Consider the following 22,338-nt stretch of genomic DNA (forward strand, 5'->3'; position numbering starts at 1 on the left):
GGATCAACTTTACCTATAAATATTGGTACCCTTTATAGTACCCTGCAACGCAAACACGGGTGAACGATAAAAAACAGTATCAATAAAACATTGAAACAAAAAAAAGTAGTTTTATTGAGGTAATCTGTGCTCAAAAAGAGTAAAAAATATATGGCGACGCAATCTGCCCCTATGCTTCGCCATATATGATTTTTTTTTTTTTTTTTTTTTTTTAATGTGGTGGTGAAATCACCTCCTACAGCAATGGAGGCACTGATTTTGCGTATTGTGAGAGCAAACCATGTTGCTGTCAAAATAAGAAAATCTGTGCTGCAGCTGAATGGCGTACCTGCAAAGCAAACAACGCTTATCAAAACACAGTACAGTAAAACCGTAGAATGACATACCTGCAAAGCAGACAATGGTTAATAAAACACAGTAATAAAACATTACAGTATAACAAAATACAGTAAAACAGTAGGAATAAAAACTATTTTTGGCTTAATGTTTTTAAATTTATGTTTTTCCTTTACACTTCTATTGTAACTATAAACGTTCCAGGTCTCTCAAAATGTGGTAGCCATCTAACATCTTTCAAGACCCTGTGTGAAAGTGTGCCCTAGACTGTGCCGTGCTGTACCCTATACTAATAATCCACTAGTGTGCGGTAGCGTCAGAAACAGTCACCGATGCAGAGACCAGGTTAGCCAGGACAGAAAGGACAAAAATAGCGGGTGTCACACCTATATCCACGCTTGCTACAGACACGGCATCTTTTTTGGAGTGTTCTTTGTGTAGAGGTACCAGAAGACATCCGGAAAATGCCTCATGCAGCCAGCTCACTGCATCTTGATTGGTAAATTGGGCCACAGCACCTTCTGGATACAAAAGAGCCGTGATGGTCTCTTCCTGGAGTTTTAAGAAGGATCCACTTCTTCCAGATGCTTTGTATAGTACATAAGCGTTGAAAACAGCCAATTGGAATAAGTATACAGACACTTTCTTGTACCAGTGTATGGCCTTACGGGCAATTAAGTACGGCCCCATCATCAGGTCGTTGATATCCACCCCTCCCATTTTACAGTTGTAGTCGTGGGCACAGAGGGCTTCTCAACAGCTGCCGTTGTAATTTGGAGTGCCGTGTCTGTGTGAATGGAAGACAGAGCGAAAACGTTCCGTTTGTCCCTCCACTTCACTGCAAGCACCTCAAGCAGGCGCTCTCCCCCTGACTAAGTAAAGCATTTACAAGCCGTCGGGGGGGGGGGGGGGGTATAGTGTGAGTGTTAGCGTTACTAGCAATCAAAGGGTTAAAATCTGAAGCCATCTGGGATTGACCCTGACGCTAATTGGTATCACCTGCGACACTAATACAGCAATCAGAAAAAAAGATCCATACACTACTAGCGACACTGACAGGGAGTGAAAGGGTTAACCTGGGGGAGCGATCAGGGGGTTAAAATTTTATTAGAAAATATGTGGAGGGACCCTGACGCTATACTAAGACTGACACAGACGCTAACTAGCGTCACCCGTGACACTAATACAGTGATTAGTAAACTAAGCTGTTTACTGTATATAGTGACACTGACAGGGCAGTGAAGGGGTTAATTGGGGTGATCAAGGGTTAAACATTTATTAGGGGATATATGGCGGGTACCCTAAACCTATATGGGACTTCTGCTGGCGCTAAATGGCGTCACAAGTGACACAAACAGTGATCAGTAAATTATCTGTATGCTGTATATAGTGACACTGACGGAGTGAAAGGGTTAACTGGAGGTTGATCAGGGGGTTAAATGTGTGCCTATGTGTACTGGTGTCTGTGTAGTGCTTATGTACTCACTGTGATACTCTCACGCTGGAACCGAAAAGGGCGGTCTGGAACAGGTTAAAGAAAGCCTCTACTCTTTTCATCCACAGGGTCTTTGAACACAGCATCATTCCTTAAAAGGATTGTTAGAATCTTGTTAAGATGTGAGAGAGCTGGATTCACCACTGGGACCATCCATTTTTGCATAAAGCTGCCCTTAATAGGATACTGCTGAGCACAACATTTTGGAGGGCCACAGGTTTTCATTGTGGACTATTGCAATCTTCTAGCTGCCGGTATGCTAACAATGACGTCATCAGTTGATAAAAAGGTTGAGTGCCAGTAGAGCGTCCTTGTTTACTCCTCCCCTGCCCCTCTCAGTCAGCACTGGGGTAATATTAGCAAAGTGAGGGAGAAGATAAACACTGGAATAGTAATAAGTACTAGTGTGCAAAGGTGTCTGCTTTGAAATAATAAATCACCTCTGTTTGGTGTCCTACGGGTATGGATGTTGCTGCATTAAGTAAAAATATTAGTTTCGTTTTTTACATTTTACAATGGGTGCCTCGAGATGTGCATAATTTTAAGGTGTGCCTCGACAAAAAAAAAGGCTGAGAAACACTGGTGTAAAAAGTAACCAGTGAAGTGAAAGCTACTTTGCTTACTACACTTAACCCTTTCCCACCAAAGAGTAAAAAAGAAAGGTTAATCCCTAAGCAAATTTTGAAACTGACGTGTTCGTAAAACTGTACATATCAGATATTTTGTGCATCCAGGTTGATTATACCTTGGTTTTTTTTTTTTTTTAAGACCAATTAGGTTTTCATTTGGTAGTAAATAGTTATGGATATCTCTTTTTTTTTTTAATCAAAGTAAACTGGCCCAAAGTAGTAAAAAAAAAAAACCCTACCTATAACTGGCCTTCACAGCAAAGAGCACATGAAAGGGCAACGCATACAAAACAAAACAAAATCCCTAGCTCAACTCCCCAGTCTGTTACCAACCAATTATCCTGTCTAACAGTATGCATAAAAGAGGCTTTTAGTTATCACACATTTGCAAATACATGTGTAAGCCGCAGAGCCGCTCCAAGACACCCCAATATTTCTGCAGTCCGAACTCTTGTAAATTTATGAGAGCCTCCACAGTCGAAGGACATGCAATCTAATGGATAGAGGACAGGTGAGCTGGAGGTAGCCAACCCCTTCTTAAAGCCACAGGGGCACACTGGACCTCCAGCACAGAATTTGGTTGGTAGCACTAGCAGACTGGTTGGCGAGTTGAGCTGGAAATTTTCTTTGGTTTTGTATATGCTGCCCTTCCAAGTGCTTCTTGTTGTGAAGGCCAGGTATAGGTGGGGACAATGGCAATTAGTTAATGATGTTATACTGGTGAGGGAACACACTGGACACCCTTCCTGCCATTGTGCTATGTGCGGGGGGGTCCAGTGTGCCCCTGTGCCTTTGAGGGGTGGGCTACCTTTGGCTCATCTGCCCTCTATCCATTAGAATGCAAGTGCTTCCACTGTGGAAAAATTAGAATTTTCGGACTGCAGAAATAGGGTGCCTTGGAGCGGCTCTACAGCTTACGCATTTATTTGCAAATGTGTGATAACTAGCCCCCGTTTTAACGCAAACTGTTAGACAGGATAATTCAATTGGTAGCAGACTGGTTGGCAAGTTGAGCCGGGAATTTTCTTTGGTTTTATTTTGGATGTCTTGCCGCTACCATAATCTACCAAACAACCCAAAATGAATGAACCTGCTCCCGATGATTGAAACAATACCACATGTGTATGTAAGTTGTTGTATGTAGTTATGTACCCATAGTATAGCCCAGAAATAATAGTGCGTATTTTGTTTTTTAATCATACATAAAAACACAATGACATGGACTGACATGGTTACTAAATTTGAAAAATGCTTTAAGAAAAAATCCTGCCCAAAATATACTGACCCTGATCTTTGATCCTTACTTGAACCAAACACTAACCCTGGCACTTAGATCAAACCTTGATCTAGGTATTTTTTCTTTTACTCAGTTATGTTTACTCTCTGCAAGGATACAGCGCATCTCTCCTACATTCAGAGAGAGAAAACAAAGGGGCTGATCATTGTGATAGCTAATCAGAGGCTAAACTGGGTTTTCTGGGTCCCAATCATTAGTATGGGATCCAGGGCTCTCGGTGACACTGCAGTCTCTGTACTGGGAGCGCACTGTTCAGACGAGCTCCCAGCACAAAGTCAGATATGCATATATGCGGCCCTATGGAAAAAAGCCCAGTCAAGCGAGGCCACATATATGTGTACTGTAGGCGGGAAGGCGTTAATCTACGCTCCTTGCACTTCCTCATATATCAAGTCCATGAGTATGTTTAATTATTGCTCAGAACAGGAGGATCAGAAATTACTCTAGTTTATCCTGATATTTCAGCTCAGATACTCAAGTAATAAAGGTCAACCTATTTCCCAGGGGGTATGATTAAAAACAACTTCAGTATGAAAACACAGTCCACATGGTGCTTTTGTAGAAACGACAGGAAGCTTTGTGTTACTTGTAAAGTTTGATGTTTATTATACCAAAATGACAACACTTTCATCTGTGCATTCTGCATTGATATAACTCCGGGTAGGTTGAATCTAAATGAGCTTTGTACAATCATGCTGGATTGTGGTGGCTGCAATACAGGAGAGGGGAAAAGAAAAAAAAAAAAAAAAAAAAAGAGGGGGGGGGGGGGGGGGGGGAGTTTGACAGGGGACTTGGTCCAGCAGATAATGCTCCATTTTTTTTTTCTTTCAGTTTTTCAAGAAAAATCAAATTTTTCACCACAGCCATTCATATCAGCTGTGACTTGATTGCTGCATAAACAAAAAAATAAACCCTTCGATTTTACCCTTTTGATACTGTTTGTGCCTTCACAAAGCTAAAAAATATATTAAATTTACCCAGTAATGCTCACATCGGTTGAGAAAAATACTCTTGTCATGGATCTCCAGCACAGAAAATCCTTCTGATAGCTGCAGCACCACAGAGTGTATCATAATGAACACTATACAATACATAAGCTATATACATTAACCCTTAAATTGCTGGAAGGAAATGCCTGAGGTAACCAGACAGCTCCTGCCAGCAGCAAAAGAGCCAAAATGTCCTAATCAACTGTTCTCTCAGAGAAAATTAGTGAAACTCCGTGATTTTTAAGTCACTGGAAAGAGTAAGCAACTCCTAAGAGTTAAGTCATATTGTTCTACAAATATCTAGCACTTCCCATGGTCCATCTCTACACAGAAGTTTGTGTCCTCACTTCCACAAGGAATTTTAGGTTACAAGTCTTTAGCTTTGCCAGACACTGTTGCGCTTCAAAATTAAACAAAACTATTTTTGTTTCTTAAAAAATATTACAAATCTGTATTATTTGTATCTCTGTAATATATTAAACTTTTTTTTCATCAAAACCTCTCTTCAAACTTTAATTTCCTTAAACATGATATGTTATGGAAAACAGTGATTAAAAGTTGGTTGTTAAAGCATCTGTAGAAGAAAGCTGGTGGTTAGTTAAAAAAAAAGGAAGGGTGCAAGTAATGAACTAGTACAGGAAAGAAGTGGAAAATGGAAACATTACATTATTTAAAAAGGAAGATGAGCAGATGCTGATAGAAAAAAAAAGTACCTAAAATTTGCCGTCCTCATAATTGGAAGAGTGGAGGAAGCTCAAAATTTCAGTTAAAATGGAGTCACTCAGGAATGAAAGTGTCATAGTGGTGTATCATAGCAGTCTGGTAACTGGTCCATTTGATACTGTCTATGCTGCTGAAGTTGCAGCTGTTGCTGCTGTTCCTGATGTTGCTTCATAATCTCCTTTACTTCCTCCTCAAGTTCAGGAGGTATAATAAACTGATCATCAGGATCTGGCTGCGCTGGTGCTGCAAAATATCCTCCTGTTTTTCGTAAAGGTGCATCTGCAGCAACCTCAATTAGATTATGACTTTGCTCAGATGGTGCCACTGAGCCATTGCCTCTCCGACGACCAAGAGTGTTGGAAGAAAAGTCCTGTCTCCTGACTAAGCCTCCCAGGTCATCCTCATTGGCGCTTACAACAATGCCCTCATCAGTGGGCTCTAAGACAGTGCAGGTAGGAGCAGGCTGCCCACCATTTCTAAATCGCGAGCAATGTATGTCCACTTCTACCTCAACGCGGCTTCCATTGGAGAAAACACCTTCAATAGGTTCCTCATCCTCACTGTCAAGACCATTGTCTGAAAAGGCACTGGAAAAAGTGGCACTGGATAGTTGTCGTTGAAAAGAGCTAGACAGGCATACAGGATGTAATGTACAACGCTGTTCACTTGGGCATCCTGCAGGACCAACTCCATTCTCATGAAGGGAAACTGCCGGAGGTTCATCAGAGGCTGTGGACCCAACTTCACTGCTCATCTCAGAGGTCGATATCTCACTGCTGATTTCAGAAGCTAGGCCACTGCTAGAAGATGGCATGCCTAAGCTGTCTTGGGCACGGTCCTTAATAACATTGACAGACGGTGTGAAGATCCCTGGGCTGGGTGGTGGAATGCCACCATTCAGTTCACAGCAGCAGAAGCAGTCTTCTGCAACATTCAGCTGCACAACAACTGCACATATGCTCCCACTGCAGCCGTAACTCTGTGCTAAGCTGCATAACTTCTTGGAGGCAGCCAGAGCATCTGGCACATTTCTGATTGTCTCAACAGCTTCTTCCTCTGAGATGCTATCCCATAATCCCTTGCTTCCAAGAATAAAGAATTCATCTTGAGGCGTTAGAGTAACAGACTGAACAAAAGGCCTTGGAGTAACACTCGGATGCAGGAAGGTGTATCCCAAAATACGTGTACAGTCAGTCACTCCGTTTACTTTACCATCCTGCAAGAGAATACAGTTTTAATTTTTATTTAAAATGAACAAATAGGTATACACAGTATAAATGTATTGAACAGAATTACAAGAGAAGTTTGGGGTTTAAAAAAATAAAATAAAAAATTGTACTCACCTAGTAGTCATTGAGTCGCCTCTGCACTGGCAACCGAGCAATCAAACACCGCTGATTGCTCAGTTCTCCCCTCCACTCTGAGCAAAGAGTGGTGACCGTCAGGCTCTCTGCTCTGCCCCTTCAGCGTTCACAGGGAGGCTGGGCTGTGGAGGGGGTGGGAGTGGCAGTTTCAGTCTCCCAGCAGCTCACTGAGAGGCTGAGCCAGCTGCAAGGCCAAGAACCTGGGTGGATCCAGACTGCAAGGTCAATATCAATCTAGCACCTGGAATGGCTGAGTGAAGTCTGCCGACTTCGGACTTTAGCCCGCTGTTGGCTGAAACGGTCACAGGTGTGCAGAATGAACTGCACTCCTGTGATCCATAGGAGAAGAATGGCCAAAAAAGCTCTGGTCATACTCTTCTTTAAATGATAATAATAATTAATATCACAAATGCACAGAATTTGCAACTTCATGTTCACAAAGGCCTTATATTATTTTACGATCACAAAAGTAGTTACCTCATGCTATCTTAACCACTTAAGCCCCGGAAGATTTTACCCCCTTCCTGACCAGACCCCTTTTTTCAACATGGCACTTCGTGACTAACTGACAATTGCGCGGTCATGCAATGCTGTACCCAAACGAAATTTACGTCCTTTTTTTCCCACAGAGCTTTCTTTTGGTGGTATTTGATCACCTCTGCGCTTTTTAATTTTTGCGATAATAAAAAATAAGAGCGAAAATTGAGAAAAAATGACATTTTCAACTTTGCCTTTTAAAAAATATCCAATATACTCAATTTAGGTCATATTTTTTGGCCAAAATATATTTAGCTACATGTCTGACAAAAAAAATTTCAATGAGCGTATTTTTATTGGTTTGCGCAAAAGTTATAGCGTCTACAAACTATGGTGTAAATACTGAAATTTACGCAGCTTTAATTTCTGACTGCCTATCTCATTTCATTAAGTGCTAAAATGGCAGGGCAGTACAAAACCCCCCCAAACTACCACGTTTTGGAAAGTAGACATCCTAAGGAATGTTCTGAGAGGCATGTTGAGCTCATTGAATATTTAATTTTTTTTTGTCACAGGTGTTTGAAAAATGACTAAAAAAAAAATATATATATATATATTTTTTTTTTTACACAAAGTTGTCATTGAAATTATATATTGCTCACACATGTCATGGGTATATGTGTAATTACACCCCAAAATATATTCTGCTGCTTCTCCTGAGTACAGGGATACCAGATATGTGAGACTTTTTGGGAGCCCAGCAGTGTACGGGAGCCCGAAAACAAATCACCACCATCAGAATTTCAAAGGGCGTACATTTTTCATTGCATTTTCTCACTACCAATAACGGTTTAGGAGGCCCTGAAATGTCAAGATAGTACAAACCCCCCCCCCCCCCCCAAATGACCCCATGTTGGAAAGTAGACGCCCCAAGCTGTTTGCTGAGAGGCATGGTGAGTCCATGGAATATTTTATATTTTGCCACAAGTTTTGGGAAAATTACAATTTTTATTTATTTATTTTTTTACACAACGTTGTCACTAAAAGATACATTTCTCACACATGACATGGGTATATGTGAAATGACACCCCAAAATACATTCTGCTGCTTCTCCTGAGTACAGAGATACCCCATGTTTGGGACTTCTTTGCAGTCTAGCCGAGTACAGGACCCCGAAAGCCAATCCCCACTTTCAGGCTTTCCAAGGGCGTAAATTGTTGATTTTACTCACTACCCATCACAGTTTCGGAGGCCCCCCCCCCCCCCCAAATGACCCCTTTTTGGAAAGTAGACACCCTAAGCTATTTACAGAGAGGAATGTTGAGTGTTTTGCAGATCTAACTTTTTGTCACAAAGTTTTGGAAATTGAAAAAAGAGGAAAAAAAATGCATTTTCCTGTTTTTTTCTTCATTTTCCCAAAAAAAAATGAGAGCTGCAAAATACTCACCATGCCTCTCAGCAAATAGATTGGAGAGTCTACTTTGCAAAATGGGGTCATTTGGGGGGGGGGTTTGTGCCATCTTGGCATTTCATGGACTTCAAAAGTGTGATAGGTAGTAAGGAGTGAGATCAACAATTTACGCCCTTTAGAAAGCCAGAAGGTGCGGATTGGTTTTCCGGGTCCTGTACGCGGCTAGACTGCCAAAAAGTCTCACACATGGTTTATCCCTGTACTCAGGAGAAGCAGCAGAATGTATTTTGGGGTGTCATTTCACATATACCCATGGCATGTGTGAGCATTATATCATTTACGGACAACTTTGTGTAAAAAAAAACAAAACAAAACAAAAAAATAATAATTTTCCCGAAACTTGTGGCAAAATATAAACTATTCCATGGACTTATGCCTCTCAAGCTAATAGCTTGGAGTGTCTACTTTCCAAAATGGGGTCATTTGGGGGGGTTTTGTGCTATCTTGAAATTTCAGGGCCTCTGAAACTGACAGGTAGCGCAGTGGTAAAATCAGCAATTTACGCCATTAGAAAACCTGAAGATGGGTATTGGTTTTCGGGGTCGCGTACACAGCTAGGCTCCCAAAAAGTCTCACACATGTGGTATCCCTGTACTCAGGAGAAGCAACAGAATGTATTTTGGGGTGTCATTTCACATATTCCCATGGCATGCGTGAGCAATATATCATTTAGGGACAACTTTCTGTAAAAAAAAAAAAAAAAACTTTTCAAAAAGGGGTCATTTGGGGGGTGTTTGAACTGTCCCGGCATTTTATGCTCAATCTTATCCACACATCACCCACTCTTCTAACCACTTGAAAACCAAGCCTTTTCTGTGACTTTTTGTTTACATGAAAAAATATTTTTTTTTTACTAGAAAATTACTTATATATTTCTTTAAAGCAGAGGCCCTATAGAATAAAATGGTGGATGTTACATTTTTTTGTCACACTGTATTTGCGCACAGATTTTCCAAACACAATTTCTGCGAAAAAAACACATTTTTTTTTTATTTATTGCACAAATACACTATATAATTCCAATTTGTTCGGTACAATTTAAAAGATTATCTTATGCCGAGTACATAGATACCAAACATGACATGCTTTAAAAATTGCGCACGCCTGTGCAGCGGCAACAAACTACGTACATTTTTAAAAGCCTTTAAAAGTCTTTCCCCAATTTCCCAATGGCCCTGTTTATTTCTGGCGAAACAGAAGTCATGAAATGCTTATAGCTTCCGGTATCTTGGGCCATAGAGATGATTGGAGCCATTTTCATCTCCAATTAGCTCTATGGTTAGATAATTGAACCACCGGCTGCACTCTCGGGTTAACCGGTGGGACAGGAGAGCCCGAGAAAAACCACGGAAGGCGGTTTTGGGGGGGGGAGGTGCTGGGGGGGGGGGGGGGGGGGGGGGAGTCCCCTCCCACTGCATGTAAAAGCAGTCTAGCAGCCAATTATCCGCTAGGATTGCTTTTACATGTAAACCGACCGCTGGCTGTAAAAAACGATACCAAGATGATGCCTAAATCTGCAGGCATCATCCTGGTATAACCACTCAAAGTCCAGCAACGTACCAGTACATTGCTGGTCCTTGTTTGGCATATAGTGTAGGTTTTTTTTTTCCATGCAGCCTGTGGGCTGAACGAAAAAAAAAAAGAGAACCTATCAGAAATCAGCACAGGAATAATGTGTAGTATTACCCATCATTAACCACCCAAACATCCACCCACTTAATTTGACGGGTATACACGACACTATTCCACGTATACCTAAATAGGATTTTAACTGCAGTGCTGAAATCAGAAAATCACCACAGCTGCTGCCAGCAAAAAGGTATTCATATATGCTGAGCACAAACACTGTTTGTGTCAGAATATATAAAATCAATGTGGCAGCCGACAAGTACCTGCAAGAGAAAAAGGTCACAAAAGAATGAAAAACTAACAAAGTAGAGTAAAAGTACAGTAGGAAGAGTAGAAGAACATATAAAATGACTGACAACTGTTTTTGGATTCTTTTATTTTTCTAACTGTTTTTTTTTATTTCCAACTGCGATTTTCCAGCTTGGTTCTCTCAAAATGTCGATAGCCATCCAACATCTTCGAGACCCTGTGTTTGTGTGCCCTACACTGTGTCGTGCTGTACCCTACACTAATACTCCACTAGTGTATGGTAGCGCTCGAAACATTCCCCGATGCAGAGACCAGGTTGGTCAGGACATTTAGGACAATAATAACAACGGGTGTCACGCCTAAATCCGCGCCTGCTACAGACACGTCATCTTCTTTGGGGTAGTCTTTGGGTAGGGGTACTCGGGAGGACATGTGAAAAATGCCTCTCATGCAGCCGGCTCACTGCATCTGGAAGGGGAAGTTGGGCAGGCATGCCTCCTGGGTACAGGTAGGCAAGGATGATCGCTTCCTGAAATTCCTGGAAGGATCCAATTCGTCCTGACGCCCTGTATAGGACAAAGGCGTTCAGCATAGCCAATTGGTATAAGTAAACAGACACTTTTTTGTACCAGCGTCTGGCTTTACGGGCAACTAAATACGGCGCCAAAAGCTGGTCGTTAAGGTCCACCCCTCCCATATTAAGGTTACATTCGTGGACACAGAGGGGTTTCTCCATAACGCCAGTTGCCGTAGGAATTTGGATCATCGTGTCTGCGTGAAGGGAGGACAGACCATAAACATCCCGTGTATCCCTCCACTTCACTGCAAGCAATTTGTTTGTTTTCAAGCAGGCTCTCGCCCCCCGACTAAGACGGGAATTTACAAGCCGTTGGGGGAAGCCCCGGCGATTAGGTCGCACGGTGCCACATGCGCCAATTTGTAATTCAGAAAGATGACTAAATAGTGGCACGCTTGTGTAAAATTTGTCCACGTACAAATGGTACCCCTTTCCGGATAAGGGTGACACCAAGTCCCAAACTACCTTGCCGCTGCTCCCTATGTAGTCTGGGCAGTTGGGGGGCTCCACACAGCTATCTTTTCCCTCATAGACCCGGAAACTAACTGTATAACCTGTGGCCCTGTCACACAGTTTATACAGCTTGACCCCGTACTTGGCACGCTTGCTGGGGAGGTACTGTTTCATAGCAAGGCGGCCAGTAAATTTAATCAGGGACTCGTCAACGCAGACAACTTGTTCAGGGGTAAACAAGGCTGCAAACTGCTAAATTGAAGTGGTCTATGAGGGGCCGAATTTTCTAGAGCCGATCATATGCAGGTCTTCAAGGACGACAGATTTCATTGTCGCTGAAATGCATAAATCGCAGAATTTGCAGAGTACATGCGCATATGGTGAAGTGGGCTAGTGGATCAATATAGCCGCAATTCACTCTGTTTAGTTATGCCCATGTGGAGGGAAAGGCCCAGAAAGATTTTAAAATCGGAAACCGTTATAGGTTTCCAGCCGAATGGTCTGGCAAGGGGCGAATTTGGGTTGGCGGCGATAAATTGTTGTGCGTATAAATTTGATTGATCCACAATAGATCCGTAAAGATCTTCCGTGAAGAACAGCTCAAAAAAGTTCAGGGGCCTAAAACCAGCTCTCCACGTGGATTCCAGGTTGGGCAGTGAATGGGGGAAGTACTGGCGCTGTAGAATCAGTGGGTTGCCATTTGGGATATGCCAGCGCATCAGGGATGGCACTATGGGCTCTACGGGCCTGTCTTCGAATACGCAGTGGCTGCGGGCCACTACTCGTGCTAGCCACTGCACCAGCTTCAACTACACTTATGGGACTCGCCAAGTCACCAAGTGTTACTGCAGTGCTGGTTGTAGTAGGTCCAGGGTGTACTAGGCCGCTGGTGCTTGCCAGGTCACCAGAAGGATGAGCGCCACTAGTAACCACACTCTGCTCCATACGAGCACCTTGCGATTCCTGCATCTCAACAACTCCAGAATGGGGTTGGGTACGCCTGGGTCTAACAGGGACCCATCCGTCGTCGGAGCTATCTGTCAGGGAACCGGTGCTGTCATCAGGTTCGTATACTGACACCAATTCTGTCAGTGTAGCTTCCCCATCGCTATCATCTGACATGGCCAGTATACCTCTATACCAGTAACTATATACCTCTTCACCACTGTACAAACGTTTGGTCATTTTGGTAACTAAATTTACCGGTACAGTAGTGCGACTCACAGGTAATAAAAGTACCTGGTTGTCAAGGACTATTTCAAGCGCTACCAAAAAAAACTGCTAATGCTAGCAGGGATCAGGCCTGACTCTGCTAACACAGTGGTTTTGTGTGTTGTGTTTTTTTGTAAGTGACAGTAATCTATTGATTACTACACTTGCCTGGGTGAAAGGGTTAAACGCAGGTGCTGGCAGGCATCAGTGCTGATCGTGCAAACACTGCGTTTTGGGAACCCTAAACTATGGGGGCGCTAGTATACTTCTGATCAGATCAGATATTGATCTGTTCAAACACTATACTAGTAGTGGAAGTGTGTGTGTGTGTGTGTGGTAATCAAGGGGTTATTTCTAACTATGCGCCGGGGATCTGCGCTTTAGACTGACACTAACACTAGCTAATGTCACCTGTGTCACTAATAATAGTGATCAGAAAAAAAAAAAAAAAAAACTGTACACTATAAAAGTGACACTGACAGGGCAAAAAACGGAATTTTTGTAAATTCCTTTCTCTGAGTCCTCCGACAGTCGCCGCCTCTTCATATTCGTCACATATGGGGTATTAGACTTTGCTCCGAAGGAGTAGCTAGGCAACAGAATATGTTAACAATAAAGCTTTTAACATATCCCACCCTCAAGGGGTGGTCCCCTCAGTCAATACCCTCCTACTTCCTGCAACCATATCTCAGTTTTAGTGGAATAGCAGTAGAGTATACAACCAAACCCCAAAAGAGGGGCGGGGGCGGCGACTGTCGGAGGACTCAGAGAAAGGAATTTTACAGGTAAGATTTTACAAAAATTCCGTTTTCTCTTACGTCCTCCGACAGTCGCCGCCTCTTCATATTCGTCACATATGGGGACGTCCCAAAGCAGTGCAAACATGAGGGGTGGGAAACGCATCCGCGCCGAAAAGGCAACGCAGTCTCCGCATCAAAGAAAGGAACCTTACCAAAGGAAGGAAACCAGCTGGGCAACAGGAGCAACAACCCAGGAGAAGACAAAAAACCCGGGGATACAAAAAACTATCCCAACAGCCAGGAGTCCCCAACAAGGGACCCTATGGAACAGCCGCACTAAGAACCTTGCGGCCAAAGGAAGCATCCGCCGATGCCTGAACATCTACTTTGTAGAATTTTGTGAAAGTGTGCACGGTCGACCAGGTTGCCGCCTTACACACCTGGGCTACAGAAGCCCCATGACGACAGGCCCAAGACGTACTCAAAGATCTAGTAGAGTGCGCCTTCACAGGGGCAGGAGGAGCCTTACCCTGCAAAGCATAGGCCTGTTCAATGGTCTGCCTGATCCATTTGGCGATGGTAGAGGCCGAAGCCGCCATGCCCTTCCGAGGACCCTCTGGAAGAACAAACAAGGAGTCAGTCTTACGAAAAGACTCAGTCGATTTAAGGTAAACCCTTATCGCCCGAACAACATCCAGAGAATGCAATCTCACCTCCTTCGGATGTTTAGGCTTCGCGCACAGCGAAGGCAAGACAATATCCTCATTAAGATGGAATTCCGAAACTCGTTTCGGAAGAAAAGAAGGATTAGGTCGCAAGACCACCTTATCCAAATGAATAACCAGGTACGGAGACTTGCAGGACAAAGCCGCCAGCTCCGACACTCTGCGAGCCGAAGTGATCGCCACCAAAAAGGCGACCTTTTTGGACAACATAGACAACGAGATCTCCCTGATCTGTTCAAAAGGAGCACGTTGTAACACAGATAGAACGAGATTCAAGTCCCAAGGGGGCAAAGGATCCCTCCTAGGAGGAACCAGATGCCGCACACCCTGAATAAAAGTGCCAACCAAGGAGTCGGAAGCCACGGGACGTTGAAACAGAACGGCCAGCGCAGACACCTGACCCTTTATCGTAGCCAGCGCCAAACGCTGATCAACACCCGTCTGAAGAAAAGACAGCACACGGGAAACCGAGTACGTGCGGGGTGAAAACCCCCTGGACTCACACCAGGCAAAATAGGCCTTCCAAGTACGGTAATAAACCTTCCCCGAGGAAGACTTCCTAGCGTTGATCAAAGTATGAACGACCTCTGGAGAGAGACCCTTCTCCTTCAGGACCTCTGTCTCAACAGCCAGGCCGTCAAAGCCAGCGACTGTAAAGCGGGATGGTAAATCGGTCCCTGAGACAGTAGATCATCTCGAAGAGGCAGACGCCAAGGGGCGTCGACCGCCAGATTCACGAGGTCTGCGTACCAGGACCGGCGAGGCCAGTCCGGTGCCACAAGAATCACCGTGCTGCGTTCCGAGAGCAACCTGCGAAGGAACCTGGACAGCAACTGAATCGGTGGGAACGCGTACATCAGCCTGTACTGATGCCACGGGGCCACTAACGCGTCTGCCCGAGGGTCGCGCGTCCTTGCCACGAACCTTCTCACCTTGTTGTTGAGACGAGACGCGAACAGATCCACATCTGGAAGACCCCACTTCGCGCACAACATCTGGAAGACAGCCGGGTGAAGAGACCATTCCCCCTGATCCAGGGTCTGGCGACTCAGATAGTCCGCCTGCCAGTTCTCCACCCCCAGAATGTGAACTGCCGTTATCGCCGGGACATGAGTCTCGGCCCAAGACAGAATGTCGGCCACTTCTCGAGCCGCCCGGGCACTCCTGGTGCCCCCTTGGTGGTTGATGTAGGCCACCGCCGTGGCATTGTCCGTCTGCACCCGAACCGGACAGCCCTGCAGCCGGTCCGTCCTGCGATCAGGGGGATCAGCCCGAGACCCAGTCTGCATGATCCTCTTCGTCCGAAGAACTAACTAATGCTGACAAAAATAACAGCTAAGTAAAGGTAGAGAGAAAACTCAAACAAAATTTTAAAAAGAAGAAAGAGTCTGGGGCAGAAAGCCCCAGCACAGAAAAAGCCAGCCACTCCTGACAAGCTAGACATTAAAACTGAGATATGGTTGCAGGAAGTAGGAGGGTATTGACTGAGGGGACCACCCCTTGAGGGTGGGATATGTTAAAAGCTTTATTGTTAACATATTCTGTTGCCTAGCTACTCCTTCGGAGCAAAGTCTAATACCCCATATGTGACGAATATGAAGAGGCGGCGACTGTCGGAGGACGTAAGAGAAAAAGGGGTTAACTGGGGTGATCAGGGGGGATCAGGGGGTTAAATCTTTATGGGGGGGTTGCGGGGACCCTAAACCTCCTTTGGGATAGAAACGAACTCGCTAGCGCAACCTCAAAATACAGTAAAAACACTATATTACGTGGGTATTAGTGTGCAATGTGACAGGGGGGAAGGGGTTAACTGGATGTGATCAGGGGGTTCAATCTTTATTGGGAGGGGGCGTTGGGTATCCGAAGGATAAAAGGAACGGTGGCAAGTGCTAAACCTGGTCACACTTATACGGGTATATAGAAAATGCTATATACTGTATACAGTGTGTGTTGTGACAGGGGGTGTAGGGGTGATCAGGGGGTTAAATCTTTATTGGGGGGGTGGCGGGGACCCTAAACCTCCTTGGGACAGAAACCAACTTGCTAGCGCTAATTCAGGTCACAAACACACTAATACAAAATACAGAAAAACAGTATATTACGTTTGTATTAGGGTGCAATGTGACAGGGGGGAAGGGGTTAACTGGGGGGGATCAGGGGGTTAAATCTTTATTGGGGGGGTGGCGGGTATTTTAAGTGAAAAAGGGAGGGCCGCAAGCGCTACACCTGGTCACAAATCACACTTATATGGGTATATAGGAAAATGCTATATACTGTATACAGTGTGTGTTGTGTCAGGGGGTGTAGGGGTGATCAGGGGGTTAAATCTTTATTTGGGGGGGTGGCGGGGACCCTAAACCTCCTTTGGGACAGAAACAAAGTCGCTAGCGCTAAGTCAAGTCACAATCGCACTAATACAAAAACACAGTATATTACCTTTGTATTAGTGTTCAATGCGACAGGGGGTAGGGGTTAACTGGGGGTGATCGGGGGGGGGGGTCAGGGGGTTAAATCTTTATTGGGGGGTGGCGGGTATTTTAAGTGAAAAGGGGGGGGTCGCAAGCGCTACACCTGGTCACAAATCACACAGGTATATAGAAAAATGCTATATGTGACAGGGGGTGTAGGGGTTAACTGGGGGGGGGGGGCGATCGGGGGTTAAATGTGCCTAAGTGTACAAGTGTGTGCTTGTGCAGTTACTTAAAGTGAGATGTGTTCTCCTCTCACGCTGGATCCAAAAAGGATCATGGGAGGGGAGGACACATCTTTTCTGAGCCTGTGTTTACATTTCACAGGCTCAGCAAAGGATCTGATTGGGCAGAACCGATCTACAGGTCCAGGCCAAAAATGATTGGCCTGGACCTGATGACTGATCGGTTCTGAACCCAATCAAGACATTGGCGGGACCGCGGGAGCGCACGTGCCAGAGCGACGATGGCTAGTGACGTACCGATACGTCACTTTGCCTGGCCGGGGCTGACCGCCGCAGTATATGTACTTGCGGCGGTCGGCAAGTGGTTAAAGTGTTAATAAACCCAGTAATATAAAAAATATTAATCAGCCCCCCCACAGCTTTGAAATCTTTTAACATTAAAATGCTGCAGCTATATACCTTGTGAGTTGACCAGTATACAATGGTCACGTGAAACTCTGCAGGGTCAGTCCGAGTCCAGAGTGTTCATGTAGAAGGAGATTTCACTGCCTCTTGAAATGCTGTATAGCCTGTGTCCTCATGCTTTTATAGGAGGCTGATGATCCATCAATCAAGATGTGACATCCCACCCACTGTGTTCTTTTTTAGTTACTGGGAATGAAGGAGGGAGGGACTGGCCATGAAGGAGGGAGGGACTGCGCTGTCATTTAGGATGTGTATACATGCCCAAATGTGTGATAATACCATGTGACCTGAATAGCTCAGTTAACCACTTGCCGACTGCCGCCCGACTATATACGGCGGCGGTCAGCCCCTCCCAGGCAAAGTGACGTACCGATGCGTCACTAGCCTGTGAGCGAATAGGGGGCGAGCGCGCGCCGCCGGAGGCGCGCTCCTGCTCGTACCCGACGAAGCCGGCGCGTGTGACCGGCGGACCCGATGTCCGCCGGTCTCCTGTGGAATCCTTAATGATGGTATCAAGTTGTAGGACCAAACTGACACCCCTCAAAGAGCAAATACACCAGATGCTCTTTGCAAATGGCACAGTGTCTCATTACCCTAACTAGAGTACACTGCACATCTATATAAACCTCACATGGAACAGAGGCTTGTAGCAAACCATCGCAACTAAAGCACAAGGTGCCCAGCAGTGAAAATAAATTAGGTAGTTCCTGGTGCTTCAGCCTAAATGGCTGTACTAAATGGAGTCTTAAGAGATTGGATCAAGTGCTGATTTTTACCAGTGTATGAGGGTCTGGAAAGCACCTCAATACAGTCCAGTCTACAATACTACAAGTCCAATGTCACATTCCAAGCGAGCCCTGGATGTCCAGTTCTTAGGTCTTAGGCTTAGGAAAGAGGCCAGTCCAAATAGCTGCTATGCAGAGACCAGCAAAAGCAGCGAGGTAGTGAGGCATTTTGGTTGACATTGATAGAAGAATCCCAAGAGAAAAAAAAAAAATGCAAAAGGCAAGCAGAGAGTGGTTAGATTTTTCTCAACAAAGCTGAATAGACGTCCAATCTTCTAGGACCATAAAAGAAAAAAAAACAGACATCCTGGATAGAGCAAGGATTTTACTGTGGCTGGCAATTTTTTTGCGTTTGGCAGTGTCCAATCCTCTTATTAGGAGGCAATATTATCCAATGGTATCTGAAATCCTGTGTCCCTCCGTGGGTGAAAAAGGAAGATTTACAATAACTGAGCACCTAGTCACACCTTTGTGATGACTTACATTTAGATGATCCATAACAAATGAAAGGGCTTGGTAATGTACCAAAACTTCTACAAAAAAAAAAAAAAGGCCATTTGTTTTGGATGCAACACACCAGAACACATGGTAGCGATGTGTTGAGTTGAGCTGCTTTAGTGTTGCAGTACCATTCAAAATGAATGGCACCACAACATGGTAATGCACTTAACGTACATTACCGCAATATGCTACAAAGGTGTGAATGGGCTATCAAGTGAGATACTGTAATTCCACACGAATGTGTGATGTCATGATGTATGCATGCTTGTTAAATTATAACTACAATAATATACTTTAAGTAACTGCATCCTAATGAACAGACCCTTAGGTGTTAAGAGCATTTTTAACATTGGATCAGGGGTGACATGTAGGAGGAATAAAAATGCATGGTGAGGTAATCTGCCCAGTTAGTTGAACACGGGAAAAGACATGTGGGGGAGAAACTGCCATGTAGGAGGAAGATTGAAAAAAAAAAGGGGGGGGGCATCAAATAAAAATGGCAGGAGACTCAAGTGTAAGAAGCAGCAGCACACACAGTGACTGACAAATACTGACAGTTGACTGGGCACAAACCCAATGGCATGGAGGAGAGATAACCACCTAATGTATGCATTCTCTTCAATACTCCTTTGCAAAATGACAAAACAAACTCCTAATGCACGGTGCGATCGCTTTGGGAAGAATGGAAATAATTGAAGGAGACTGATATTTCAGCAACTAGATAACAGGTCATTTGACTCTCACACCATCTAAAACTTCTGACTGGATGTGACGTAGGTGTGGCTGTCTCCACACTTATGGGCGGGTTTGTCCAGATTCTGCCCTGCTGAAATTATTTGGTACAATTGACAATGCTGCCTGACCCCCTGGACTGTGGTCTTATGAGGTGTTTGGGCATGATTTCAGTCTTTGCCTTTAAACCTGGGGCACTAGCTGTTTTTTACGCCATTCTAACATGACACTTGCTGGTGGAGCTACATTCTACTTCTAAAAGGGCTGTTAGAGAAATCACTCACGTTTCCTGAAGTCTTGCTAGCACACTCTTTTTACTTGCACTCCTTACAGATGATTCTTTATGCTATTGTTTTTTTCCCCTCACCACTCTGGTCTAATGTGCCAATAGCCTGGATGGACTATTGGGTGTATTGTGCTGTTATTCCTGATGTACTTCTGGGTACACCATACTGAATTTTTCATAGACAACCTAGACACTTTTGTCAATCTTTGTTTTGGGGTGAGTTACCGCTCACTTTTTGGTCTTGCCCATGATGGTGAGGTTTGAATAGAAGAGAGATTCTGTGAACAGGTGTCGCTGGGAGGACCTTCTTAAATTGATAGGACTAATCGGTGTACCACATGAGCACAACACTGAAGCCAGAATTGTTGGTTGGTAGGGGATCAAATACCTATCTATCGTTCATCGACAGACGGAGCTCCATCTAGTCAGAGACTATAGAGTTATGCTCCTCCTATCAGGAATAGGCACTAGGCAGGAAAAAAGCTTAACCACACATATGGGGACTGTCCCTACAGGCATAACCCCACACACCTTGCTATCAAGCAGTTTGTTTCTGCCTAGTTTAAGGACTAAGACCTAACTTCCTGCTGGGACTTTGGTCTTCGCTATTATAGGAAAGTTTGTTAGTTTGAGATTTTTCTTTTATTTTCACTAGTTCGTTCCTGAGGACCAAGATCCAGAGGAACTACAAGCAACAGCCGGCTGAGGTTTTGCACTGGATAATCTAGATCCTTAAGGTCTCCCAGCCTGGCCAGCGAGCATGAGCAGGTTATAGTCCAGAACTAGGCCTCGCCACGACAGTGCCCCGATGGATGGGGACGAGCCTGTGAGTGGACCGTCTCGCTGGGACACACATGACCTGGAACGCCCTGAGTCGCAGCTTCACCTTGGCTAACAGCACCCCCATCCCAGATGGGAGGTGATCTGATTCGGAATCCAAATGGCGCCAACTTGATACCATGGTATGGTGAGTAAATTGTCCCCCCAAAAACCCCTGGCAGTCTCGGGGCGGACATAGGCCCTTCCCTGCAATAGTCGGACCTTAGAGGCTCCCTCGGTATCCCCTGGCACCTTGGAGGACTAGTTCTGTTTACCCCTCGACATTCCCCTACCCCTAGCAGGTTTTAACCTTGGGGGAGGGGGGGGAGCGCTTGTTTGAGGGGGGGTGACTTGTCCTGTGTGCCTACTGTTCTGGGCCCCCTTTTGGGGGTCCCGGAGACCACATGGCGCTCCGTGGGGGGCTGCCATTTTGCTGTGGATCATGATTTTTATATTCCCATTAGATTATATGGGCAGCCATTTTCTGTAATTCCCCATTGAAAATGCATGAGCGGCCATTTTCCTGAGGTCCATAGGCTGGACAGGCATGCAGCATGGTTTTGAACATATAGAGGCTGAGTTTTTTCTTCCTCTTCCTGCACAGATCGGCTGGAAATCTCCTCTGTGGTCTGGTAACGTTTTTCCTGAGGTTCCCTGTGGGTTTTTCTTCATTCGCTCTGGTATTATCTTCTAATAACCAGGGATTGTGAGCCTGCACTTATAGCGGTGGGCCCTACGTTTTTGGCGGTCTTAAAGAGACACTGCCCAAATATTTTAAAAAGTGTAACATGGAGTTCCAGGATAATATTTCACTTGCAGACCCCCTGGGAGTCATTGTGGGACCTTCTGGTTCACAGTCTCAGCCAGAGATTGCAGTTTCTTTGCAAAATCTGATGTCTAAGGTAGATTTGGTCATTGCTAGTGCTGCCAGCTGCAAACTCCTTTCGTCCTCACCTCTATCAGCAGGGTCTTCGGATTCTGAGATAGACATGGCCGCAGCAGATGCAGGCCACCCTGAGGGGTCGGTGTCATCGCATTCTGACAGTAAAGAGGACCTGTGCTCGTCTGCCGCTGCGCTGGAATGCGCTTTGGGGAAAGCTGTGATAGTTTCAGTGCTGGAAACATTAACATTAGCTGATGAAACCACAGCGCCGGGTACGCAGGTATCTTTTGGCTCCCGCAAATCCCATAAATCATGCAAGGTGTTCCCTTGCCCAGAATGGTTTCATATTATTGTGGATGAACAATGAAGGTGCATTAGGCACATGTTGGTGGTGCCTGAGCATTTTGCATGCCGCTAGGTGTCCGCTAGGTGGACTGTACCACCAAACGTAGATCCCCTGGTGTCCAGGTTGAATAAAGCGACTCTGGTTCCGGTGGAAGAGTCTCCAACTTTTGCGGACCCCGTGGATAGACGGGCGGAATCCTTGTCCCGCCGTTTACACGTGGGAGCAGGTCACATAATAAAGACTACCTTTGTGAACATTATGGTAGCGCAGACTGATACGGAATGGGTGAAGTTACTTCTAACTTGGAAGCTGAATGGCTCCCCCCTGCGGTGTTGGAACTACTGGACCAGTTGGCTCAAATCCTGGTGTCCAAGTGTGCTACGTTCCTGGATTCAGCCCCGTTGATGGCCAGGCGTCGGCAGTGGGGATTGCCATTAGGCGCATGGTGTGGCTAAAAAGCTGGTTGGCGGCCCAGGCTTCTAAAAAGGCCTTGACTGATCT

General features: G+C 45.0%; 1 protein-coding gene across 2 annotated transcripts in view; it reads right to left on the reverse strand.

Moving 5' to 3' along the window:
- Positions 1–4,526: 4,526 nt before the first annotated feature.
- Positions 4,527–22,338, reverse strand: part of PHLPP1 (PH domain and leucine rich repeat protein phosphatase 1) — a 272,576-nt gene continuing 254,764 nt past the window's right edge. For both annotated transcript variants that reach the window (XM_082257744.1, XM_082257743.1), the window contains exon 17: positions 4,527–6,685. In XM_082257744.1, the coding sequence (XP_082113870.1) occupies positions 5,543–6,685 (1,143 nt within the window). In that variant the 3' untranslated portion in view covers positions 4,527–5,542. The remainder of the gene's footprint in view (positions 6,686–22,338) is intronic.

Source organism: Pelophylax lessonae (assembly GCF_965119305.1).
Source record: "Pelophylax lessonae genome assembly, chromosome: 5".
Taxonomy (NCBI): domain Eukaryota; kingdom Metazoa; phylum Chordata; class Amphibia; order Anura; family Ranidae; genus Pelophylax; species Pelophylax lessonae.